This window comes from Natrix helvetica (genome assembly GCF_964273705.1).
Source record: "Natrix helvetica genome assembly, chromosome: W".
NCBI lineage: Eukaryota > Metazoa > Chordata > Lepidosauria > Squamata > Natricidae > Natrix > Natrix helvetica.
Window position 1 is genome coordinate 48,480,080 of NC_138555.1, and position 27,788 is coordinate 48,507,867.

At 42.6% G+C, this 27,788-nt stretch overlaps 1 protein-coding gene across 1 annotated transcript in view; it reads right to left on the minus strand.

The window, feature by feature from the left end:
• The window catches only part of LOC309400285 (voltage-gated potassium channel KCNC1-like), a gene marked incomplete at both ends in the record, with an annotated part of 52,290 nt that overhangs the window by 4,641 nt on the left and 19,861 nt on the right, over nucleotides 1-27,788 (minus strand). The window contains one exon of the mRNA XM_081968697.1: nucleotides 24,029-24,962. Within this exon, the coding sequence (XP_081824823.1) occupies nucleotides 24,029-24,962 (934 nt within the window). The remainder of the gene's footprint in view (nucleotides 1-24,028; nucleotides 24,963-27,788) is intronic.

Genomic DNA, 27,788 nt, shown 5'->3' on the forward strand with positions numbered 1-27,788 from the left:
ACTGATAATCTCCCTCGATCTGGGGCTCCACGCAAGATCTCACCCTGTGGGGTCAAAATGATCCTAAGAACGGTGAGCAAAAATCCCAGGATCACACAGGGGGACCTAGTGAATGACCTGCAGAGAGCTGGGACCAATGTAACAAAGGCTACCATCAGTAACACACTACGCCGCCAGGGACTCAGATCCTGCAGTTCCAGACGTGTCCCCCTGCTTAAGCCAGTCTATGTCCAGGCCCATCTGAAGTTTGCTAGAGAGCATTTGGATGATCCAGAAGAGGATTGGGAGAATGTCATATGATCAGATGAAACTAAAATAGAACTGTTTGGTAGAAACACAACTCGTCGTGTTTGGAGGAGAGAGAATGCTGAGTTGCATCCAAAGAACACCATACCTACTGTGAAGCATGGGAGTGGCAATATCATGCTTTGGGGCTGTTTCTCTGCAAAGGGACCAGGACGACTGATCCGTGTACAGGACAGAATGAATGGGGCCATGTATCATGAGATTTTGAGTGCAAACCTCCTTCCATCAGCAAGGGCATTGAAGATGAAACGTGGCTGGGTCTCTCAACATGACAATGATTCCAAACATACCGCCCGGGCAACGAAGGAGTGGCTTCGTAAGAAGCATTTCAAGGTGCTGGAGTGGCCTAGCCAGTCTCCAGATCTCAACCCCATAGAAAACCTTTGGAGGGAGTTGAAAGTCCGTGTTGCCCAGCGACAGCCCCAAAACATCACTGCTCTAGAGGAGATCTGCATGGAGGAATGGGCCAACATACCAGCAACAGTGTGTGCCAACCTTGTGAAGACTTACAGAAAACGTTTGACCTCTGTCATTGCCAACAAAGGATATATAACGAAATATTGAGATGAACTTTTGATATTGACCAAATACTTATTTTCCACCATAATTTACAAATAAATTATTTCCAAATCAGCCAATGTGATAGTTTGGTTTTTTTTTTACATTTTGTCTCTCATGGTTGAGGTCTACCTATGATGCCAATTACAGGCCTCTCTCATCTTTTTAAGTGGGAGAACTTGCACAATTGGTCGCTGACTAAATACTTTTTTGCCCACTGTATATACAGCAACTCCCTCCCAACCCAAATCATTCCAGAATATATAAAATGCAGGGAGAAAAAAATAATGGTCATATCCTGCATAAGAGGGGGGAGGGGAGTTTGCAGGTTTAAAAAATGCACTTATTCTCAAGAAAGAAAGGCTGATAATTATAGGGATCACAGCTTGTATATAGGAGAAATTTAATTTGAAAACCCCTTTTGCTACCAAAGCAATTCCCACCATGACTTTCCATTCTGTCCCTTCTCCTAAAAACCTGTTTCTCCCCTTATTTCATACTTATTTATGTAGAAGATCCTCACTGTGACCATTTACATGCTTGCTACACAACTCACAGCCGATTGTGCTTGTGCAATACAGAAAAAACCATGCAGGCCACACTTGCATCATACGACAATATACCTGCTGAGATGCATGGGATTTGAACATGTTATGACTTAAGTGTTTTGTGTACAGGTGAAACTCAAAAAATTAGAATATCGTGCAAAAGTTCATTTACTTCAGTAATGCAACTTAAAAGGTGAAACTAATATATGAGATAGACTCATTACATGCAAAGCAAGATAGTTCAAGCCGTGATTTGTCATCATTGTGATGATTATGGCTTACAGCTCATGAAAACCCCAAATCCACAATCTCAGAAAATTAGAATATTGTGAAAAGGTGCAATATTCTAGGCTCAAAAGTGTCCCACTCTAATCAGCTAATTAAGCCATAACACCTGCAAAGGGTTCCTGAGCCTTTAAATGGTCTCTCAGTCTGGTTCAGTAGGAATCACAATCATGGGAAAGACTGCTGGACTGACAGTTGTGCAGAAAACCATCATTGACACCCTCCATAAGGAGGGAAAGCCTCAAAAGGTAATTGCAAAAGAAGTTGGATGTTCCCAAAGTGCTGTATCAAAGCACATTAATAGAAAGTTATGTGGAAGGGAAAAGTGTGGAAGAAAAAGGTGCACGAGCAGCAGGGATCACTGCAGCGTGGAGAGGATTGTCAGGAAAAGGCCATTCAAAAGTTTTGGGGACTTTCACAAGGAGTGGACTGAGGCTGGAGTCAGTGCATCAAGAGCCACCACACACAGACGGATCCTGGACATGGGCTTCAAAGGTCGTATTCCTCTTGTCAAGCTGCTCCTGAACAACAATGTCAGAAGCGTCTTACCTGGGCTAAAAAAAACCAGACCTGGTCTGTTGCTCAGTGGTCCAAAGTCCTCTTTTCTGATGAGAGCAACTTTTGCATCTCATTTGGAAAACAAGGACCCAGAGTATGGAGGAAGAATGGAGAGGCACACACTGCAAGATGCTTGAAATCCAGTGTGAAGTTTCCACAGTCTGTGTTGATTTGGGGAGCCATGTCATCTGCTGGTGTTGGTCTAAGGAAGGAGGGAAGACAGGCCCTGAATCTTGGTTCAGACTTTGGTTCATTATAACATTGCAAAGACTGGTCAAGGAAAAAGATATTTGCAGACAGAGGCAGGGTGGGATCAATGAGGCATGACATTTATATATTTTTATCTGTATGTTCAGACAGACCATGAGGGGTGTATCCTGTTATCTGTCTAGGACAGGGGATAGTCCCGTGTTTGTCTCGCAGATGTTAAATGTTCCTTGACGTATTTTTATTCTCGTCTCTTTCTGTACTTTTCCATTTCTCCTTTTATCAATTTAGCAAATGTATGCCTGCGTATATGCTTACGTCAAAATGACTATATAAGATTGTTGTTTGAGACTGTTCGGGGTTCAAACCCCCATATGCTGTTTTAGCTGTTTGAACCTGCGCAATAAACTTTCTTGCATTGCAAAGAGCTGGTCTTTGAGTCCTCAATTTCCACAACAGGTCCACTGTGCTTCATTAAGTCCAGGGTCTACCAGGAGATTTTGGAGCACTTCATGCTTACTTCCGCAGCACACTAAAACCTGCTTTGGCAGGCAGCTTGTCATTACATATTTATTTTTTATTTATAAAATTTATTGGCTGCCCAACTAGGCGAACTGGCAGAGCCAGGTCTTTAGGCCCTTACAGGTAGCCCTTGACCCACAACCTTAATGGAGCCTGCCCATTATGGTTGCAAATTGTAATGGTTGTTAAGTGAGACAATCGCATGATCATTCTGCTTAACAACCCCCACCTCTTCTTTTTCTGATGTGATCATTAAGTGGAGCATGGGGTGCCTCAGGGAGAGGGGAAGCCCTGGAAGGCCTAGGGCAACCCCAGGTTTGCATGCAGTACCTTCCTAGTTCACATGTGGCCTACTCTGGGCCTCTCAAGGCCTCTCCCACCTCCTGCTTTGCTTCCTGCCCCATTGGGCTCCGCAGGCCTTGGGGCCTGCATCTTACCCCACAGGGCCCCACGCCTTTGTCTCCACACACCTCTTCCCAATGGAAGGGACATTTCATTGTGCTCATCACATTGGAGAAGGGCCATGATTCATTGTAGCTGCTCTGAAAATGGTGTTTGCTTCTGGGACGGAGTGAGGTGACCTAAGGATGCTGAAGGGTGGAGAGGCCTGCTCTCCTTTCCCAACGCAAACTCGGGAGCTCTTCCAAAGGTAAATGCATAGTCGGTTATAGGATTCATTGGTTATAGCTCATAACAGACTCTTGGTAGCATGATCTGTATTAAATGAGAGTTTATTCCAGACGGTGCATGTGAGGGTCAAACCATTGAAAGTATATTCATAATATTAATGTAATGCATGTAATTAACATGCTATTTGATGAAGGAATATGTGAAACATAATTTAAATATATGTTCCAAGTTAAATCTGGCTGACACATGTGTCATATAACTGAGGGCAGGGGGGAGTTCAAATTTTTTCAGGCTGTAGAACCTGTTAAAAAACATTGGAATCCCTGATCAAAAAGCAAACTAGGAATAAACATTGCCAATAAAACAAAGTTTGTGCATATAATTTATTTATGCAACTTTATATATTCAAGTTAGTTGAGGGGTTGTTTTCTCTTAGTTTCTCAGGGAACCTCATCAAATTCAAACAATTCAGTTTGAAAAACCCTGGTATAATGTATGCTATTGTTAATATGCATGGAATTTGTTTTTAATATTTGTTTTATTAAAAATACTTCTATACTCTTTTCCATTAATAGAAAGTAGCGGAGAACACACAACTCACGAATACTATTCTGAGGTGCATACAGTATATTATGAAAGTATAGTATGTATGTTTGTTGGATATTGATCTGTTGGTCTATCATTCTGTTCATCCACCTACCCATCTCCAACCTGATATTCTCTAGATAAACTAATCATGCTGTCTATGAATTATGAAAGTTTTAATCTTATACATCTGAAGACCACCAAATAGCAGAAGGCTGATCTAGACCAATACAAATGAATACCAGAAGATCCATTGTTGTGCTTGTGTAGCCTATCTGCAGCACTTCAGTATATATACATACTGCAATTGGAAATGGATGATTCAAGGTATAGTACAAGTATACCACCCCATATACCAGTGTGCACTTTGCAGACCTACAATGCTTTTGTATGTTTGCATGCAGGTAGTAAGCCATTACATGTCATCCCAGGGACACTCTACAAAACATGCTCCTATTATCAGATGATCATGCTTTACATATTCACAGTGTGTAACAGAGAGGCATTAACTTTCTGATCAGAACATTGCACTAAATTTATTACAAATCTGGTACAATGTCTTAGCTTGTAGAAGCCCAACACCATCTCTCTCTCTTTCTCATAATTCAGTACAGATAGTCCTTGATTATGACCGTAATTGGGACCAGAATCTCCATCGTAAGTCGTTGCAGTTGTATGCCAAGCCGTACCCCATTTTAAAACTATTTTTATGACATTGTTTATTAAGCAAATTACCACTGTCATTAGACAAATCATACAGTTGTTAAGTGAATCACGCAGTTGTTGAGGTTATCCAGCTTCCTCAAAGGGTGTTTTTTGCTGGGATTTGGCAAAAGAGCTTGCAAATCACAATCACACGACCACAGGATGCTGCAACTGGTCATAAATGGGAGCCAGTTGTCAAGTCTCTGAATTGTGATTACGTTACTGCAGGGATGATACAACGGTCATGTCAGTACATCTTTTTTGAGTCCATCATAACTATGAATGAAAGGTTGTAAGTCGAGGACTACCTGTACTTTCATTCAAAAGAGTTATTTTGTATCAGAGATGGCTGCTGCTCAGCCCTGCTACACATATGGTGTGTTCACATGACACAATGAACAGAAACAAGGTCAAATGATTTGGCCAAACAATGATGTGCTAATCTAGCTAATTTGATTAGTTTATGATTCCATAACTGACTTAATAAATTAACCAGAGGGGTCATGCAAACACATCCAAATAATCCTGGTGTGATGCCCCAACTCAGTCCTCCTGAGCAGGAGAGAGAAAATGGCGCTGACTATAGACAGAGGGCCATGTCCTAAGGCCTCCTTTCTTATTCGCCAGCAGCCCCCAACCCCACACTTAAAGCAACAAGTGAGATTGGAGTGAAAGCAGAGCAGAGCTGACCTCCTCCAGGGAGCACTGGAGTTCACATACCCAGCCAGTCTCAGGCGGTAATCAGAGCTGGGAACAAAGAAAGACACAAATATCTGATCACACGGGCTGGAAATGCTAAGCAGGATAGCTTGTGCAAGTAAACATTTACTCCTTTGTGTGCAGAATGAGAGTTTTGCATAGAATTGGCATGTGCTCACCCTTTCTTTTGACAAGCAGCACGGAGCAAAAGGAATAACAGCACGTGAAAAGTGCAGATTTCCTGTGCTCATCGGTTCATTTTTACCTACAACAGTTTGTACATTCTAAGATTTGCTCACATCAAGTAAACTTTTACTTTTTGCTGTACAATTCTGTAAAATTGTACAGAATCACTTGAATGAAGCAAAACTTAAGAAGCAAGGAGACTATCCAGTTTATTTTCACGTGCAACTCTTTAAATTAAATGCAACTAAGCAGCAGATTGCACACTTACTCTTTAGGTTCACCTGCAGCTTGAACCAGGTATGCATTTCATTGTTTCTGTCCCATTAGCACCAGTTTTGCATGTGCAAATGGGAAGCCGAGCTTCCTTGGCATGCAACAATATCCAAACATTTCACCAACCACTCCGTTTGACACTTACCTGTTTTTGCACACACTGTTGTCTACACATAGATTTCAATTTTGCAACCAGGCAAGCCATACTTTATTTCCTTGGGCATGGTTTGGGGTTTTGCATAGGCACGTAACACAGATGCTTAGGTAAACATAGGGTCATTCCATGTCAAGTGGTCATGGAACATATATTTATTTAATTCCGTGAATGTTTCTGTCGCAAAAGTTGAACAGATCTGTCGGCATCAGTATTTGGTTGGTTGATGTTCTCTGGAGGCTGGCTCAAGCAGCCAAACGTTTAGTCGTGCCACCAACTCCGTCGCATGGTGATTTGGTGAAACAAAATCACATGGTGAAACATTCATGAGATTAAATATATATACATTCCGAAGGAAGAAATCGAAGAACGCAGGATGCTGCAAGAAGAAAGATGGAAAGTTAGCAGCACAATAGCTGGCACAAGAGATCATCACCAGTTTGTGCCAGTTGATTCAAATTTGATTTCTGTCAGCAAAGTTTCAAATGACATGATTAACTTTGTGGCCAAAATGTCCAATACCGTCAATCACAATTTAAAATTGGCTGACATATTTCCCGGTTGTTATGTTGCCTGCATTTATGACAAAAAAATGGTGGGTAAGTAATGTTGTGGAAATTTCGATTGAACAAAATGATGCGTTGGTAACATTTATGCATCCGCGAGGCCCTGCTCATTCATTTTATTGGCCTGAAATACAAGAGGTTTGTTGGGTTCCAGAACCACATCTTATTTGCGTGCTTCGAGCACCTTCAGTTACATTGTCAGGTCGACAGTATCAATTCCCAGAAGCGACGCTAAAGAACGTGGAACGTAAATTCAATAATAAGTGATAGTTGGAATTGGCAGTTCATATGAACAGTACGGACTTCGGCTTGGGAACCATATAAGATACCCACTTTAGGCTTGAGAACCTAGGATAAGCTGCTCAATTGTCAGCTTGGGAACCAGACAGATACCCACACAAGGCTTTGGAACCTCGAGGAAGAAACCAAACTACAGGCTTGGGATCCTGAACCAAGAAACCCACTTGTGGCTGGTATTGCAGTTATTGGGCATATCTGCTATGGCAATGGGGTTTCTGGGTCAAGTGCCTGAACTGGTAGTGACAATGTCACCACGGACCAATGCAATGTAATAGTAGTAATGATGTCTATATAAAACAAACAAGACGAAACAATAATAGAATGCATGTGACGTCCTCAACGTTGTCCCTATTTTTAGGGCTTTATACATCAGCGATGACACACCAACCCTACTTTTTAGGGGGTTTGAAACATGCTCTTTCTAATGAGGATGATTTAACAGAGTTTCCAGAAGGTCTTTTTTTCTGTAAAAGTAGACTGAAAATACCCTATTTTTGGCACTTTTACAAAAACCGTCAACTTTGCACTTAATTTGTGAACTATTGGAAAGCAGTAGGAGAATGAAATTTTATATTTGGAATCCTTGTGTTGCTACGTTATTACACACAAAGTTTCATGTTTCTCATACCATTCCTTCCAGAGATATAAAAAGCCAAACTTTAAGCTTTTTTCGAGACAGTCATTTTCGGCCAACTTTGCTCCAACTTATCTAGATGGAGATCGCTCATGAGAATGCTTTTCTTATTTTGTTTAATACAGCACATCAAGTTGTACAAGATGGCCAAGTTTTGTTTCTCTCAACAAAATATTGCCGGAGATATTATGTCTCAAAATTGCTGAACCCTCAGAGTCATACTGTAGAAGGCTGCGGTATGGGGTCACACAAATGACTATATCTCCGCAAGTATTGCATCAGTACACATAACACTTTACCAACGTGTGTGCATGTTCACACCAAATTTCACCGAAATCCATGATGGTCAAGCTGGGCACTTTTCTGAAATCAGACAACTTGACATGGAATGACCCCATATGCAAAACAATGGACACATGGAAAAAAGAGAGGAGCACTGAGGATTTGGATGGACAACATTGTTTGAACAAATTAAGAGGTGGGTTGCTCCCGGTTTGGCCCGGATTGGGCAAACTGGTAGTGGTGGTGGTGGGAGGCTCTGCCCACCCGCCCGGACGCTTCTGCGCATGCACAGAAGTGTTGCGGATGCACGCAAGCGTGCACACAAGCATGAGCAAACTGGTAGCACCGGGATTTTCAACCCACCTCTGACCAGATCCAATGGAAAGCATAAGGTGAGAACCATGGTACTGCTCGGCAATGAAACTGTGCAACCAAGGCTAGGACCCCTAATATTTGCATTCAATGCATAGAATCTTCATGACTTAATTTTTCAATCCTTTGAGGCTACAAATATTGCCATAAGCAATTAGGACATGACAAGCAGTCTAAAGTTTGCTTGATGGAATTATGTTTTGGATTCTTGTCCTTCTCCACCCAACCCCGGAACTAGAGGCCAGCATGAAGCCTCAGCTTCATCCAGACATCTCTAACCAGCTGTGAAAAATGAAAAATGTCCCCATTTGGGGAGGAGGAGCCAACGTTGTGACGATACGGACGTGTGGTCTCGATGCTCCGAGACCACAGAGGATACTTTTTCCGCTGGGTGGTCCAATCGGACCTAAACTGTCCCGCAGAGACAGTGAACAGGAAGAATACATCTTGCTGATCTCAGGGACATCGCAAAGTCCCTGATGGATCCAAGAGAAGTTCTTCAAGCCGGCGACAAAAAATCCAGCCATTAGGCTGATGAAGTCGGGGCGGCTCCAAAATGGAAGGATACGGAAAGAGAAAGTGTTTCCAGCTGTTGAGGAATTTTTGCCGTTTTAAAAGAGACTGCCTATAAAAAACTTAAAGTTAATTTAAATTTGAGAACAGAAGAAATAAGCGGCAGAATTAAGCTATGAATGGTTTTGGACAGTGGGTTATCTTGCTTTTTAAATGCTATGTTCATGGATGGAATTTATGCAAGCCTTTTAAAACGAATGGATTAAGTCTTCTTCTTCTATTTTTTTTCTTTTATTATTATTCTTTGTAACCTATGGACTAAAATTCTACTTCTTCACTACTGTGGGTGTTTTTCCCCTTTTCTTCTCTAACTCATTCAAGAATTTGACTTTTGTTTAACGTGGAATATAAAAAAGATACAAAAGGAAACAAAGAAAATTGTTACAACAGAGGGAAAGAAAAACGCTGCTGCTCGGAGGCTGGAGGTTTGTGTATTGGAAACTAAACACTCTTACTTTCCTCACTGATTATTCTGGCTTGGCACTTCAAGGTCTCACTGTTTGTTTATAGAGAGTAATAAGAAGAAAAGCATACAGATGTTCCTTTGAAGTATATCTTTAACCAGAGAAAAGTGAAAATAAGACCTTATTGTGAATTTATGCTTAATCTTGTAAAAACCTTCTAAGCCAGAGCAGCAGTGTTTGTCATCTGGAGATAATGGCACAACTTCAACAGCAGAAAGAAATTTTAAGCTTGCAAAAGATATTGTTAGAAATTCAGAAATTATCAAATAAATTTGAGAGAATGGAGAAGAAGTTGGAAAACCTAGAGCATCTAACATTAAAATATGATGAAGAAGTTGAAGATGTTTATCAAGTGGAAAAAGTGGAGGTTACAGTCCTAAAAACCAAAGAGGAAAATGACCATAAAGAAATTAAATCTGCTGATATCTATGGTGATTGGTTTGTGTCTGGAAATGGAAAGAGTGGAACACTGAAAGAGGAATTAAATGGAGGGGAACTCTACCCCAGATGGCAAGATACAGAAGAAGAAAAAACAAAAGAATTTATGGATTTAAAGAGAGAAATTTTATTAGCAACATCATTGATAACACCACTGACAATTAAAGATAAGCTGATTAAGGACACAGAAGAAGGGCATCGAAATTACATGAGAAACTTAATAAGCAATGAGTTGCTAAGAGGAGTCCATACAAATTTGATTAAGGAGATGATTAGAGGACTGATACCACAAATGGCAGAAGACATGAGACTGTTTTGCTACTGGAAAGATACAGGTTGATAGATTGAAGTGCATAATTTAAAACTAGTTAAACTTAGTGAAATTTAGTGACAATAGATATAGTCAAATAAATAATTGATAATAATATATACATATGTATTGTTATGATAAGTAATAATTGGATATGAATATTGAATGGTACCCATGAAAGGAAGATTAGAAATCTTTTTGGTTATATATGAAGGCTAATAAAAAAGAACTAAGTTAAATTTAGTTAAATTTTGATTATTAGGGGGAAATATTGTTATGATACAGGATACAGCTAAATAAAGGAGGGATGATACAAAGGAAAATATATATGTATGGGTACAACATAAGGAAAGTGGATGTAAATTGTAAACAGTGATTTGGTAAGGAGGATTAGAAATTTTTGTTACTAGATATTATGGATGTTTAGCTAGAATAGGCCATAAGGATTCAGTGTTATTGGAGGATTTTAGAAATAGCAAATGAAATGCCAGTATGTAGTTATGTTTTAAATCTTGATATATTTTATGATGAAGAACGTTTAAACAATTGTAGTCAAATGAAAATGGAGGTATGATGGTCATATTTATAAATATCTGAGTTAAAATACTTGAGTTAATATGAATTATGATTGATGACTGTGGAAGAGATGCACGAAAGCTTTTTGTAACCAACTGATACACTTTCTACAGTATGTAAAAAAGGAGGAGTCTTTGTGTTGTTTGTTTTGAAAATTAAAAATAAAAAAAATATAAACAAAGAAAATAAAAATGCCCCCCTTCACCCCCAGACGTATAAATAAGCAGGTGTATGGCACAAGGTACATACCTGGCACACGCAGTCGGGGCGTTACGAGAATACAGTGTAGAGCCTACAAGACGTATGAAATGGGGCATTAATTGGAATCAAATATTGATGCAGCCCACCCTTGAAAGAACACAAGGGAAGCCCCATCTCTGCTGGGAACAAGCAGCTTTTGTCACCTGATGGATGGTGTTGAGATGCCACCTATCTCTGTGGCCCAGTCAGGCCACGGATTGTCTTTTCTGGTTTTTCACCCCTTCAACAATTCAGCACCTCCCAATTTCACCTCAGCTCTGTACCCATAGCCCCATGTTCCATCAATTTGTTGCCCGAATGGTGTCCATCTTCAATGTCCCTTTAAAGGAGTGTTTTTCAAACTTGGCAATTTTAAGATGTGTGGACTTCAACTCCCAGAATTCCCCAGTAAGCCATGCTGGCTGGGGAATTCTGGGAGTTGAAGTGCACATATCTTAAAGTTGCCAGGTTTGAAAAAAAAAGCTTTTTAAAGCATTTCCCATTTTTCTCCTCTCTATGCTTTAAGGGCAGGTACTGCTTGACATCCCAATTCTCAGTTATAGGGCTATGGGGCTCCCCATTGTTCTCTTCCATGGACAGGCGCAATATTTGCCCTGAAAATGAAAACAGATAATAATGAAATAAAGCCAAAGCACATAGGACATGGGAGTGGGTGAGGAGGGGGAATTAGGGCGGTATGTATGAGTCTGTATCTATATCTATATATCTTTATGATAGATGAGAAGAATAGAAATGAAGATATTGGCACCCTACCCAAACTGGCAAAATTTTGAGTGACTTGGCTCAGCTTTGGTGTTGTCCTAATTTTAATAGCCTTCAGCCATTGCAACTGAATGGAAATTCCATGCCCAATACAGTAGCAGTGTATTTTTAATTAACATTGCTAGGGGGCAACAGAGTCTAAAACATGACTGTCAAACTCCCGGCCCATGGGCCGGATGCGTCACGTGCTGGCCACGCCGACACCTGGTTTAGCGAAGAGGAAAAAAGTCCTGATACGTCATGTGATGCTGCCGTGACAAAGTGAGTTTGACACCCCTGATCTAGAAAATGGCCTTTGAGGGGAAAAGGCTACTGGATTATATAATAATAATAATTAGTCTTGTAATTGGGCAGTATACATGTAAAATTAAAAAAAATTATTGGTCCAATCTACAGGTAGTTCTCTACTTACAACAGTTCATTTAGTGACTGTTCAAAGTTACAATGGCAATGAAAAAAGTGACCTATGACCATTTTTCACAGTTACAACCTTTGCAGCATCCCCGTGATCGTGTGATCAAAATTCAAATGGTTCATACTTATAACCGTTGCTGTGTCCCAAGGTAACGTGATCACCTTTTGCAACCTTTTGACAAGCAAAATCAATGGAGTAGCCAGATTCACTTAACAACTAGGTTACTAACTTATCAACAGCACTGAATCACTTAACAACTGTGGCAAGAAAGGATGTAAAATGGGGCAAAACTCACTTAACAACTGTCTCACTTAACAACAGAATTTGGGCTCAATTGTGGTTGTAGGTCGAGGACTACCTGTACAAAGAAGTGATTACTTTTGTAATGCTTTCAAATGTCAAAAACCTTTTGCAAGAAAACCAACAAAGAAATGAAAAACAGTGTTTGGTGCAGAATGATCTAGCCTAGTCTGTTGTTTTTTGTTTCTCCTCAAATGGCTTCCCTCCTGACAATGCAATCATTATGGCCCCTTTTTGCTGTTATTCAACCACCACAGAAGCCTAAATGAAATCAAGAACTTGAGTTGGAGGAGAAAGGGGTAGGAATAGGAGCAATGGATGGAGATGAAAAGGGGGTTGGGGTGGGAAAAACAGACAGAGGTGGTGTGAGGAGGAGGCACTGAAGATGAGCATGTGATGAAGTCCAGGGAGGCATGGCTGTGGAAAACCACCTACCTGCTCACCTGCTCTGTTCCCAGCCTGTTGCTTGATTCACCTGTTGTACTGTATCATATTACACCAATCCTTCTTAAGCTGACAGCCCCCCAGAATGGTAATTTTCAAGGTCTCTAGCAAAACTCTTGGATGGAAAATTTGGGAGTTGCTGTCCCAGAAAATGTTTGATCAGGTAAAGGAAGACACAAAAGGCTAGTGATAACAGCTCTTTATTGAAGTACGTGCAAACATCCACTCCAGAGATGGTCGGGCAGCTCCCCTTTTAAATGGGAGCTGTCCAGCCTCTCAGCCAATCAGGTGCTCCTCTGTTCCCACCAGCAACAGAGGACCTGAGTGGAGACTTCTATTGTTTAGCTGCAATAGGGGGGGAAGTATCTAACAGAAAATATGACAGGTGCCAAGTCGGAGAAAGCTGTTATTATTTTCCCATTAATTTTAATTTTTAATCTCCCCTTCCCTCCTGTTTAAATGGAATGATGCCATGGTTAGGCATGCTAGCTTTGATTCAGAGGGAACTGGTATGTACTTGGCAGGAACCTTACAGGTCTGGACTAATGAAAAGAACCTGTGAGCCCATGCCTTTTTCTATGAACATAGGAGTGTGTGTAAGGGAAAATGGAGTCTTCTTCTTATGTGAAAAAGCTTACTGTTTTCATATGAATAGATCAGGGAAAGTCTGGGGGATGGTCCAAGAACTAGTTTGAGCTTCCTCTATTGGTCAAAAAAGTACAAGGAACAGATGTGTGGTTCTCTTGGCTACCGGGAACAGGTTGGATCAAGCAAATGCTATTTCTTTTATTATGTGGAATCACAAGTTTAGCCTTCCTCCCCTGCATAATACCCTTGCTTAAACAACTATGAGGTCTGTAAAGGAAACACAGGGTGAAAAGTAATTAATGTTAATGGAAAGCCTAATTCCACATACCCTCAAGGAAGATGAAGTCTCTTATACTAGTTCCTATATTCAAATTGCCCTCTTAGAAGTAGAGAAAGTGATTTTGGAAGATAAGCCCTAAGATGTGTATTCTTGTATCCTTGCTTTTTCTGCTATTCTGTATTCTGCATGCTTATATTGTTAATCTAACAGGCTAGACTCAATTGTGGGCCTTAATAGAGTCTAGAAGGGGGAAAATAAAGTGGAATAAAATATGGATTAAAAATATAAGAATGAAGACGTGGCATAAAAGGGACAGTTGGAAACTTGCTTAAAGGGACAGGGAAATGTCATCAGCCCTCAACCACAACATGTTCCAGTAAAAGTCCCTATGTCAAAAGTCCAAAACCACAAGGTTCAAATAAAGTTCGTTAATGACACGTAGCCCTTACCTGTAACAAAAGGAGAAGTAAGACCCCCATCTCCTTATAGGGCTTTTTCCCCAAGGTAACCAATAAGAAATAAGTTAAGTGTTTCCGTGTTACACTGTCTTTGAGAATGTATAAGAATGCGTGCTTCGATAATAAAAGATTGTTCAGAATTTCCAATGCTAGCTATGTGCTTGCTTTCTGAACCTGGCTGCCAAATAAACTTTTCCTGTATCCTGAGAAGTCTAAGCCTGTCATTTTCTGCAACACAATGTTATCTCCAAACGTTCCCGGGTATTTCTACAAGTAGGTGGGATTTTGCCATTTGCTGACTCATTTGTGGGACGTTTGGCAGATTCCACTGGGGGTGGGGGTGTAAGCATTGTTTCAATTTGTTCTGACTTGGAATCAGTTCCCCAGGTTTCATTTTCGAACTCTTGGGAAGCTTCATTGGAAAGAGCCAAACTTGGATGGTTCTTTGTAGAATGGAGTCGGGCGGGGGTCCTGCGTTTTATAAGAGATCATGCCCTGGGTTTTTGTTTTCTTTTTCTTTTTGCTGGGGGCTGCATGCAGGCCTCTTAGAACTACAGTTTCTCCCTCCTTAGCATTGGAAACTTGTGACTTTCAGATAGAAATAGCAGCCTTATTGAACTGGCATCTTTCAGGGCATTTCCCAGGCTGATAGGCCGAATTGGGGCCATCTCCAAGTCATCCTAATTATTTCCCCCAAGAAGCAGATGGGCTCAAGCCTTCCATGGTAGTGGACCCTCCCCCCGCCCCAAACACCTAGCTCTCCTTCCGGAACCTCGGTCTTAGAACAGACTGAGATCTGGCTTACCTTGAAAGGCCCGTCCTGGCTTCAACCCTCCCAAGGTCACATGCGCAGGGGGCACGGCGTGGGGGGGCATTAAGTTATGGAGTGGGCACGCTAGCATGCGCGATAGCACGCGCGATAGCATGCACGCTCGTGCGTTTGGCACCTGAAGCGAAAAAGGTTCGCCATCACTGGCCTAGACTTACTGACTCTTTTTTTTTTTACTTTTTATTTTCCTTTGCTGGTACTTTGCTGGGGCTTGACTTTCCTAAAGCAGTTTTAAGCTTTTTACACTGCTGTTGGGACGAAATACTCCCCTGTTGGAGTTCTTGCAGCCGGGATGCAATGATCAGCACTTCGGAGCTGCCAGAAAGAAGCTTTTAATGACAAGGAACAGTGAATGAGTGACATTCAGCAAGGCTTCTTGGCTAGCTAGAAAGATTGACATTCCAATGTGAGTTTACATTACCCTTTCTGACTTTTGGTCAGATATTGCTTTCTTTGTAGTTAGGCTTATCTCAAGTGTTTACACTTGAGCTTACCTGGGGTGTGAGCTCTGGCAATGAACTTGTGTTTTAGTTTTAAAAGGATTTAAGCTTGTGATTTAATTATTTGTATTGTGTTTGAATGTTTTCCTGCCTCATGGTTTCTTTTTCTATCTGGGGAGGGGGGTCTTCCTTCACTGCTTTAGTGGTTCCTGGCACTGTTCTTTTGGGGTGTACTTCCAAGAGGCAGGATGCAAGCTTGGCACTGATTTTTTTACTGACTTTCTGGGGGGCATGTTATCTTTCCTTAAATCTGGATGATTTCCTTAGGATGTCTTGTGAGGTGAGTGAGACCAGCTGGTATCTTTAAGTGGTGCAAATGGATCTAAGGATTGCTTCTCCTGGGTGTGCTCTTTCTGGAGAGCTTAAATGACTTCTCTGCTAAAGGGTTTCACTTTATGAGCGAGAGTTGGCTGTTGATAGTTAGCATTGCATTTTAACTATTTTAATTCCTCAAGGTGCTCTGACACCCTGCCTGATTTGTGTTGTGGCCCAGCCGGTGCCGCTGCCACCAGACTCCGACAGCGAGGTGTCCTCTGAGTCGGCTCAAGAGGAGGTGGGGGACCCTGGACAGGGTTCCGACGCTGAGCAGGGCACAGAGAGGCTGGTTGGCCACCAGGGGGCGCCTGAGGCATGGAGCAGTGGTGAAAGCCAAAGGAAGGGGGCTCCTGATGTCATGCCTTGGAGCAGTGGGGAGGAGTCACAGGACAGTGAGTCAGACAGCAGTGAGCTATTAGATGCTCGTTACCGACGTGCTACCCGCTGTAAGGAGCAATTGAGCAATTACCGGAGGTAATGGCTCTCAGCTGCTGATCATTAGAGTCCTCTCCGGACTATAAAGGGACTGCTTGTGGACACACCCTTTGCAGGAATCAACTGATCATTGGAGTTGGAGAAGCTCAGATCTGTGTCGTACTTTGGCAGGCTGGATTGCTGCTAAAGGTTTTACCTGGATTACTGTCAATCTGTTCCCTGGACCTTGGCTGCTAAGGTGATTATCTGGAGCTTGGTAGCTGGATTGCTGCCCAGAGTGCTATCTTGACCTTGGCAGGCTGGATTGCTGCCAAGGTGGAACCTGTATGTCAATAAACATCTTTGAAGAGACTTTGTGTCGGAGTGTCTTGGTATACAAGAGGAGGGGGTCAGAACAGATTTGTAACTCAGGCTTGCAGCTATTTCTAATCTAATGACTGGTATTTAGGGCAGCTTTTTGCAAGCAAAGAAGCTTTTAGTATTTTTGTACAGGTAATCCTTGACTTACAACAGTTCATTTAGTGACCATTCAGTTACAATGGCACTGAAAAGTGACTTGTGACTGTTTTTCACACTTATGACCATTGCAGCATCCCGATGGTCACGAGAGGCCAGGCTAGGTGAAGCGCCCCTCGACATGAGTGACATTGAGTTGGCCACGCCCACCCAGTCACATGACTACCCAGCCATGCCCACCAAGCCACGCCCACAGAACTGGTAGTAAAAAAAATTGAATCCCACCACTGTTTTTATGCCATGTCCAAGAGTCACCAGTTCAAAATATAAAGAGGGAACATAGCTGGAGACAAAGAGTTGGGTGTGGGTGTCAGAGAGAGAAAGAGAGAGAAAAAAATGAACATTGGCTACTACTTTCAAATTACTGAACACAGAGAGAATTCTCCATTCACCAACAATTGAGCTGCAAAAAAGGTACCTTCTGAGGAATTTTTTCACATTTTCTAGGATGCTGATCAGGCCTGCTGGAATTTGACACCCTACCAGGCAAATTAATAAGAGTCTTAAGAATATAACACCAGTTTTAAGAACTGGGCTTGGTTATCATGCTACCCATGGACAGAGGCTATCAATTGAGAAGGTTTTCATAATGCACCTTCCCCAGTCCTCTGCCAAAGTGAGATGACCCAAATTCATCTGTTACAAAGCCTGAGCCCAGTCTTAACAATGCCAAAGGTCTATGGAGATTCTCAGTCATCCAAGTCATGGTTGTCCCAAAAGTGCTTTTTCAAAAGGCAACTGGACTTTCTTTGTTTTGCTTGAAGACGTTTCGCTTCTCATCCAAGAAGCCTCTTCACTTCTGAATGTAAGAAGCTTCTTGGATGAGAAGCAAAATGTCTTCAAGCCAGTAGTGGGATTCAAATTTTTTTTACAACCGGTTCTGTGGGTGTGGCTTGGTGGGAGTGGCATGGCTTGGTGGACATGATGTGGGTGTGGCAGGGGAAGGATACTATAAAATCTCCATTCCTACCCCCCACTCCAGGGGAAGGTTACTGCAAAATCCCCATTTCTTCCCGATCAGCTGGGACTCTGGAGGCAGATAATAGATGGGGGCAGGGCCAATCAAAGGTGGTATTTACCTGTTCTCCGAACTACTCAAAATTTCCGCTGAATACCACCTCTGCTTCAAGCAAAAAAAAAAAAAGATAGTCCAGTTGCTTTTGGAAAAGATAACATTTGTCATTTTTTTCTGTGAAAACAGCACCTTTTGGACAATAATGTAAAAGGTTTTTTTGCCTATGTTTTGCCACCATTTTGGCATTAGCCTTGGCCTACTGTATTCCAAAGATTTTTTTTTATAGGAGACAGTCTTCTTTAGCTGCCTTAGGGCTTTTGAACAAGCTTGGCCCAAGATACTTTGGAATCCATTCTGATATTTCACCTACAGTAGGGGTGTAAAACTCACGGCATGCAGGCTGGATGCATCATGTGCTGGCCACGCCAGAGGTGAGTTCCTCACGGTATGGTACGGTACGTCAGAAGAGGTAGTAAATATCTGGTGTACCGGATAGGACCGGTAGTAATGGTGGCCTGGCCATGCCCCCGAACTTCGTCAGAAGCTTTTTTAAAAAAGTTTTTTTCCCCTGCCAGTTCAGGCAAGGGAAAAAAAAGCTTTAAAAATAAAAGAGAGAGGGGAGGGAGGGAGGAAGGAAGGGAAGAGAGGGGAGAAAGAAAGAGAAAGAACTTACTTTGCAGCCAGGAGTTTCAGCAAAGGAGAAAAACAAATGCTGTCAATTTAAATTTGAATTGAGCATGCCTGGCTGTGGAATTCTGGGAGTTGAAGTCCACAAGTCTTAATGCTGCAAACTTTAAATTGAAACCTGCTTTAAATTGAAAAGCTGCTCAGAAGGAGGTTTGCAAAATTACATTCAGCAGTTTGTTTCTGGGTCAGCTAAACAACAAACTGGATAAAAGGTAGGATTCTGATATGGTTCTATGTTTTTGAAGTTTTGGGGTTTGTGCAATATGGGCTTTGTGTTTCTAATAGGGTTTGGATGATTCCCTGCTTGTGAATGGAGCCAAACGTTCTATAGGCTCCTTATTTCATTATCTCTATCTGGCAGGAATGTGGAATGAGCCTTTCTGGGAGTAATATTTTATTTGGGGGTGGGGGGGTGGGTTGGTTGCTTCCCACAGAGGGAAGGGAGAAAAAGAAAGAAAGAAAGAAAGAAAGAAAGAAAGAAAGAAAGAAAGAAAGAAAGAAAGAAAGAAAAACAGCACAGCAATTTAGGGCTAGAAGGCTACTCAGATGTCATCTAGTCCAACCCCCTGCTGCAGCAGGAAACCTTACATTGTCTGGATTATTTTGGTGCCTATAACAGAAAGGAAAATTGCCAGAAAGGAGGCTGCCATGCAGAGGAAGGCAGAGATAGTCCTTGACTTATGACTACAATTGAGCCCAGAATTTTGGTTGCTAAGCAAGAGCGTTGTTAAGTGAGCTTCACTACATTTTACCCAATCCATGACATCTCCTGGTGAGTGACATCAAGTTGGCCACGCCCACCCAGTCACATGACTGCCAAGCCATGCCCACAAAATAGGCCACACCCACAGAATAGGTAGTAAAAAAATTTGAAGCCCACCCCTGGGCCACGCCTATGCCCTTAATATAGCTAAACTCCAATCCAAGTTATATTAAATAAATAAGTCTAGGAAGCATTTCTAATCCAAATAAGGCCCTCATCATCCCTTGTTTTTCACTGAAGAGATAAGATGTAATTTGTGGACTTTATTATAAGACCATGAAGTGTTATAATAAAGATAAGAAAGGAGCCTTAAGACCACTGTTTCTCAAACAAGACAACTTTAAAATAGGTAGATTTCAACTGAGGAATTCTGGGAGCTGAAGTCCACCTATCTTAAAGTTGCCAAGGCTGAGAAATGCTGCTCAAGACAATAGATTTGGGTGTCATTAAGTATGTCAGTATGGAAAATAGCAAGCTCTTGCATAATCCATGAAGAAGGTTTTGGTGCTCAATATGTTTTGGTTTCCAGAGGGTTTTTGCTTCAAAATGCTTCATATTTCCAGCATTTGCCCCATAGCTAATGAGTAAAGGACTCTATTATTTTGCATTTGGGAGAACTCCAGTTTACCATGGGAAAGTGATGGGTGAGCCTCAGTTTTAAAGCTGGGCATTTGGATTTTGAGGTAGAGGATCAAAAATTAGCCTCGGTACACTCTTGCTTTTGCTGTGTCCTCCAAGTAAGCCACAGTCAGGCTGGTATGCCTAAAACTTTGTCCTGCAAAACAGGAGTAAAAGAGTTCCATTTTGTGGACCAGTTGTACAATATCTAGTGTTACAACTGACTTTTATGTCAATGATTAATAACTGGGCTAGTTTATTGAACTGATTGAATATTACGTAGTACTTATTGAGTAAGAATCCATGTTTAATTTCCTGTAAAAGCAATAATTCTGATTTAACAGGAAAACAGAAGCTTCAAATGTTTCCCGTTTAATGATTTGAAAAGGGCAAAGTCACTTCCATATGTAAGGGCTGCATCAATCCAATATTGCAGTCAACCACCTTTGACTGCATATTTTTGTGGCTCATGGAGATCTTCTCACATGAGATGATTAACTGTTAGCTCAGTAGTTACTCCCAAGAAATTTCTGGGAGGAATAGTTTGGAAGCATTTTGAAGTGCTGCAGGACAAGTAGCTTTCCATTGCCAGTAGCTCCCAACTTGTCCTGCCCCCTATTTTTCATATTTCCCAGCTACCTCTTCAAGGACACATGACATCATACATACAGATGGAGGGTTTCCCTCCATCATTCATAGTCCATTGGACCAGCTCAGTGGCTGGTAGTTGGTTGCTTTCTTTGCTACAAAGAAATAGGTGTGCAAGAATGAGAAATAGAATCCTGAAGACATTTACAGTATGTCACTGTTTGAAAATGTTGTCAAGAGTAGGAGAAGGGCAAAGGAATTGTCCTTGGAAGCAAGGTAAGAAACTAAGAAATCACTGAAAATTTTATTCTGTGTCTCATTTACTCTGCAAGATCTTTCCACCTATGCCTTCATGATCTTAAATAGATTGGTCTCCAGATGTTTCTGAATTAAAACAGCAGCTCCCAGCATCCATTACTATTGCCTAGGTCATGGGTGTCAAACTCGATCGTGTCATGTGACGTATTGAGATGTTTTTTGCCTTTGCAGAGCCGGGGTGGCCATGGCCTGTGCGTCATGCATCTGGCCTGCAGGCTGCCAGTTTGACACCCCTGGGCCCTAGGTTGAAGAATTTTAGCAACATCTGGAGAGGCACAGATTCACTTAATGATGAATAAAGGCTAATAATTTGCTTTAAAAAATTAAAGAAGAAACTTTCTGCAGACTATGCATTTCCAACTTTTGCACTTGAGACACAAACAGGAGCATAGAACTGTAGAGCTGATGTACTGTATATACAGTATGCTTACATTCATAGGGCATTATCTTTTTGCTCTCAGCTGTACATTTCCACCCCGAACCACCCCAACGAGGCCGTCGAAGTGATGTCCCGGTGTGTGGAAGCCGTACGGGTCTGGATGGATGACAACCGACTCAAGCTCAACCCCTCCAAGACGGAGTGGCTGTGGGTTCCGGCCCCCCGGTTCAACCAGATAACCCCATCCCTGGCCATCGGGGGCGTACAACTTGCCCCCGTGGAGCGGGCACGCAATTTGGGCGTCCTCCTGGATGCCCGGCTGTCCATGGATGACCATGTGACAGCCATGGCAAGGGGGGCGTTCCACCAGGTTCGCCTGGTGCGCCAATTGCGCCCCCTACTGGACCGGGACGCCTTGCGCACAGTCACTCATGCACTGGTGACGTCTCGCCTGGACTACTGTAACGCTCTCTACATGGGGCTTCCCTTGAAATGCACTCGGAGACTGCAGTTGGTCCAGAATGCGGCCGCGCGGGTAATTATGGGGAGTACAAGGTACTCCCATGTGACACCTTTCCTGCGTGAGCTGCACTGGCTTCCTGTGGTCTGTCGGGTGCGTTTCAAGGTCTTGATAACGATCTTTAAAGCGCTCCATGGCTCAGGACCTAGATACCTGCGGGATCGTATTCTGCCCCATACATCCCTGCGACCAATTCGCTCACACAGAGAGGGACTTCTCCAGGTGCCGTCCACCAGACAGTGCCGAGGGGCGGCGCCTAGGAGCAGAGCCTTCTCTGTGGCGGGCCCAGCCCTGTGGAATGACCTCCCCCCGGATATTAGGATTACCTCTGACCTCCGCGCCTTCCGTGTAAAGCTCAAGACCCACCTATTCCAAGTAGCTGGCCTGGCTCAACCATAGTTTGATCATATCGCTCCTGACGGGTTTTTTAATTTTGTGATTTTATTTAGGGGATTTTAAACTGTGATTTTAATTGTTTCCATCCATCTGTCTACCTCCTCCACGTATATGTCTATTTTGTGTATGTATTGTCCATATTTTGTACTTTATATGTTTTTATTGTACGCCGCCCCGAGTCCTTCGGGAGAGGGTGCGGCTAACAAATAAAATTTTATTATTATTATTATTATTATTGATTATTGTTTCATTTTATGGTTAGCAACCTAAGGCATTATATACTGTAACTCCATTAAAGCAGAGTGGATAATAATTCCAGCTTTGTTTGGAAGAACGCAGCATTATCTTTGATCTTTTAAAAAAAATTCAGTTGTTTTAGAAATAGCGATACAAAGCTGTAAGTTCTTGTATAAACATTTGGCACTCTCATACAGGATTTTATGAGTGTAGCATTCTTGGGTAAAACTGCACTTAAATCTCTCCAGATTTTTACAATCCCACATATTTTCAACCATTAAAATAAAAACTAATGAAATTTGAGGGATTTCACACAACTTTCTGAGGATGATAGTTATGGTCCTTGCAAACACCTGGTAGTTGACTTTTGACTTAAAATTTTATCACACATTTACCAAGATGTTTTCAATGAAAAGCATCAGTACTAATGGTAAGCTCACCTGGAAAACTTCCCTTATTAATTTTCTTACAATACAGGTAGTCCTTGACTTACAACAGTTCATTTAGTGACTGTTCAAAGTTACGCCACTGAAAAAAGTGACTTATGACCATTTTTCACACTTATGACCTTTGTAGCAGCCCCATGATCATGTGATCAAAATTCAGATGCTTGGCAACTGGTTCATACTTAAGACTGTTGTTGTGTCCCAAGGTCATGTGATCACTTTTTGCAACCTTTTGACAAGCAAAATCAATGGAGTAGCCAGATTCACTTAACAACCATGGTACTAACTTATCAATTGCAGTGATTCACTTAACAACTGTGGCAAGAAAGGTAGTCAAATGGGGCAAAACTCACTTAACAAATGTCTCACTTAACAGCATACATTTTGGGCTCAATTGTGGTCATATATTGAGGACTACCTGTACACAGCCCCAAACTAGCATATATGCCTGTGAGCAATCTTGGTATCCCAGACACTGTTGGGCTATAACCCGCTTCACTTCCAGCCAGCTTGAGAAAGGCTGGGAAACAGGAAGAATTCTTGGGTGTGCTCCGCTGTTTCCAAGAGGTACAAAACTGAGACTCTGCATAGGTAAAAGCCCACGTGAATCAAAAACAAGTTTCTTTAAGATTCTTAGGAATCCTCCTCAATCTACCTGGTTCTGTGTACAGGTAGTCCTTGTCTTACAACCATTCATTTAGCGACTATTTGAACTTACAATTCAGAAAAAATGACTTACAACAGGTCCTCACACTTACGACCACTGCAGCATCCCCACAGTCACATGATCAAAATTCAAGAGTTTGGCAACCGACATGTATTTACAATGGCTGCAACTTCTTGGGATCATGTGATTGTCAATTGTGACTTTTCCAGTCACCTTCTGAGAAGCAAAGTGGGGGGGGGGGGGACTGAATTTGCTTAACAACCATGTGATTCACTTAACTGCAGCAATTTGCTTAATCATCGCAAAGGAGGTTGTAAAATAGAGCATGACTCACTTAATGAGTCTTAAAGCATGACTCACCTTGCTTAGCAACAGAAATTCTGGCCACAATTGTGGTTGTAAGTCGAGGACTACCTGTGCCTCCTTCCATATAGTATTAATTTCATAGCAGGAAGAGAATCTTTAGATGCCAGAATATTTGAAAATCACAAATAGCGTATAGATCTGACTCACATAGATGTCATTTTTAACTATTTCTGCCCATTTTGTCTCCCCCTTACCTGCCTGATTAATCTTGATTATCTCCTCTTGAGCCAAGGGGCATGAGTCACCCTGATTGTTGCGATGCGGGGACTGCATGTCCGGTTTGCAGTAGTTGGGTGAGCCGGGTTGCGGGGCTCGTGGGATGTGTTTGTTCTTTTTCTTTGGTAGTTTCTGCTTGGCCATAGCCAGTGAGTAATACATGCCAAAGTTGTTGACAATGACTGGCACAGGCATGGCAATAGTCAACACACCAGCCAAGGCACACAGTGATCCCACCAACATGCCTGACCAAGTCTCAGGATACATGTCACCATAGCCCAAAGTCGTCATGGTCACTACAGCCCACCAAAACCCAATGGGGATGTTCTTGAAGACGGTGTGCTTGCTGCCCGTTATGTCGTCTGGGTCAGCACCGATCCTTTCAGCATAATAGATCATGGTGGCAAAGATCAAGACCCCTAGGGCCAAGAAGATGAGGAGGAGCAAGAACTCATTGGTGCTGGCCCTCAGCGTGTGACCTAGGACTCTCAGTCCTACGAAATGCCAGGTCAGCTTGAATATCCTTAGGATCCGGACAAATCTTACCACCCTCAGGAAGCCTAACACATCCTTGGCTGCTTTGGATGAGAGGCCACTGAGGCCCACTTCCAGGTAGAAGGGCAGGATGGCCACAAAGTCGATGATGTTGAGGGTGCTCTTGATGAATTCCATTTTGTCTGGGCAAAAGATGACCCGGATGAGGAACTCAAAGGTGAACCAGATGACGCACATCCCTTCCACGTAGGTGAGGAAGGGTTCTGTTTCCATTTCATAGTCTACATTTATGCTGGTATTGTTTCCCGTCTTGATGATTTCTGTCTTGTTTTTTAAGTGGTTGAAAGTCTCATGGGTCTCTAAGCAGAAAGTGGTGATGGAGATGAGGATGAAGAAGAGGGAGGCAAAGGCCACATACTGGAGAGATGCAGAAGGAGAAACGTACAGGGAAGAAGCAGACAGAGGAACAGCAGGGAGACAAGAATGTCAAACAGGAAAGGACAGGGAATTAAAACATTAGTGCTAATTCATAATTGTAAAAGAACAAACTCTTCCAGAAAAGGAACAACCTACCCTACAAAAGTCAATCCCTTCCCAATAAATGCCCCCTTCTCAATAAATAGCTGTTAAGTATATCCCAAGAGACAGCAAATACCCCACTTAAGTTAGAAGGTCTGATTGAACTTTTTTTTTAACTTGTAGTCCCATGGTCTTCTTTTGTTGCCCTGCACGGGGGACAGTGGTGGGTTCCTGCTGGATCGTACCGGATCGCGCGCGCTCCCTTTCAGCGCTCCACCTGGCTTGCGCGCTCCCTTTCAGCGCTCCACCTGGCTCTCGCGCTCCCTTCCGGCGCTGAAACCGGAAGTACAGTCTTGCCCCGCCCCTGGCGAAGCAACGACGCCTGCCTGCGCTCCACCAGCTCGGCTGGGAACGGAGATGTTTCCTCAGCGGAGCGGAGCGCCTGAAAAGACTTTTCAGGCGCTCCGCTCCGCTGAGGAAACATCTCCGTTCCCAGCCGAGCTGGTGGAGCGCAGACAGGCGTCGTTGCTTCGCCAGGGCCGGGCAAAACTGTACTTCCGGTTTCAGCACCGGAAGGGAGCGCGAGAGCCAGGTGGAGCGCTGAAAGGGAGCGCGCAAGCCAGGTGGAGCGCTGAAAGGGAGCGCGCAAGCCAGGTGGAGCGCTGAAAGGGAGCGCGCAAGCCAGGTGGAGCGCTGAAAGGGAGCGCGCAAGCCAGGTGGAGCGCTGAAAGGGAGCGCGCAAGCCAGGTGGAGCGCTGAAAGGGAGCGTGCGCGATCCGGTGCGATCCGGGAGGAACCCACCACTGACGGGGGAGAACAGAGCTGGAAAGCAGGTTAGTGAGGGAATTGTGGTTGCTCTGGGATGAGGTGGGAGTGAGGATTTTGCAGGAGGCCGTCCAGGCCAAAAATGGGTTCTGGGGTGGTGGTGTTGTTTTGGCCAGCAGAAGGGAGAGAATCACAAACTTTAAGTAAGAAGCAGTAAAAGAGGAATGGAAAAATCCCTATCTGTAGATCAGCGTTTCTCAGTCTTGGCAAATTTAAGATGGGCGAACTTCATGCTGCCTGGGGAATTCTGGGAATTGAAGTCCATGCACCTTAAAAGTTGCCAAAGTTGAGAAGCATGGGTCTAGACTAGAATTTAGAATTTTCCATTCCTGTTTTATTTAGAGTTTGGTGCAATTAAATAAATCAGTTGAGGTTTCCTTAACAAATAGTGATTAAAGTGATATGAACCATTACTGGACTTTTTGTGAGAAACTGAAATTAAAAGTTGATCTGGGGCTTTGATGATTAGATACGGGATTATGGAAATAATGTAGACAAATGTTAATCTTAGAGTAAGAGTTTGATATATTTTTTATTTATATCTGTACCAAAGAAAGTTGGAAGTCATTCTTTTTTGGTTTTCATTCTTTTCCTCTTTCTTACACTTTCATGCTTTTTCTTTCCTGAGCCTTTTCTTTTCTCAAATCTGTTTTTTATCTGTTTATCCCTTAGCTTTGTATTTTTTGATGTATGAAAGATCAAATACTCAGCCATTATAATTCTACATTCCTTATTTACAGAAATCATATCAAAATTTAGAATGAAATCCACTGGGAGCCATCTTATATAAGGCAGGCTCTGAGTCCCTCTAACAAAAAAGTGTTTATCGATAGAAGAGAATATTTGTAGCTCAGGGTTGAACTGTGGGGTCCTTGGTGCTCTCTGAGCTTGATGGTTTTCTTGCAGATGTTTCATTACCAAACTAGGTAACATCATCAGTACTAGAAGAGAGTGGGATTTGTTCCTATTTTCATATACTAGTGGTTTACCCTGTCAGTGTGATCAGTTGTTTCACAAAAAGTGTTTTGATTGGTGCTGGATTTCTACAGCCTCAGGCAGAAAAGGGCTATTCTGCACCCCTCCCTCAAATGTTCTTTAAAATTCAGTTTCCCAGAATTCCTTTAGGAACCTTCAACATGCAAACTGTGGTTACTCATCTTAAAATGAATCTTCTTTACCTGGACCTTCAAAATTTGCTGTTTGCTGGGAAGGTGTGTAGCTAAAAGTGTCAGTCTACATTTAGTCTACATCTGACTTTGGGGATATTTCCTCATAATGAAACAAAAGTGTATTTTCTGTGTAGTTCACACCCCTTGGTCGCTGGATATGGATGTCAGAAAGCCCACATTTTGTAATTAATTCCCACGCCCCATTTTGGCTGGCAGAGCGCTGCAGGAGGCTGAGTGCTGTCACGCCCCCTGGCCTCCGAGGTCAAACACAACCCTAATGCGGCCCTCAATGAAATTGAGATTGATACCCCTGTTTTATATCAACCCCTACGTTTCAGAGATCTATTCTATTTTAAGTAGTATCCTGATATGGTGAGCAGGTAGATGGAATGCTAATTGAAGGGGCCCCAGCCACGCTAATGACCAAACTGGTAAAGTTACAAGTGGGCCGCCACTATGAGCTTCTCAGATTCATTGTGGCTCCAGAGATGCCAGAATATATTAACTTGGGGCTTGCATGGCTTCACAAGTGGAAGCCTACGATAAATTGGGAGGACGGCGTTAGAAAATTGATTATCGGCTTTGGGCCGTTACCACCGGTGGAGCCAAAAGGCCACCAAGGAACGATTGAACCCAACAGCCTAGACCAGTGGTTCCCAAACTTTTTCAGTTCACCGCCCCCTTGGTGCTACAAACTGATCCTCAGTAACCCCCACCCAGTGGTGGAATT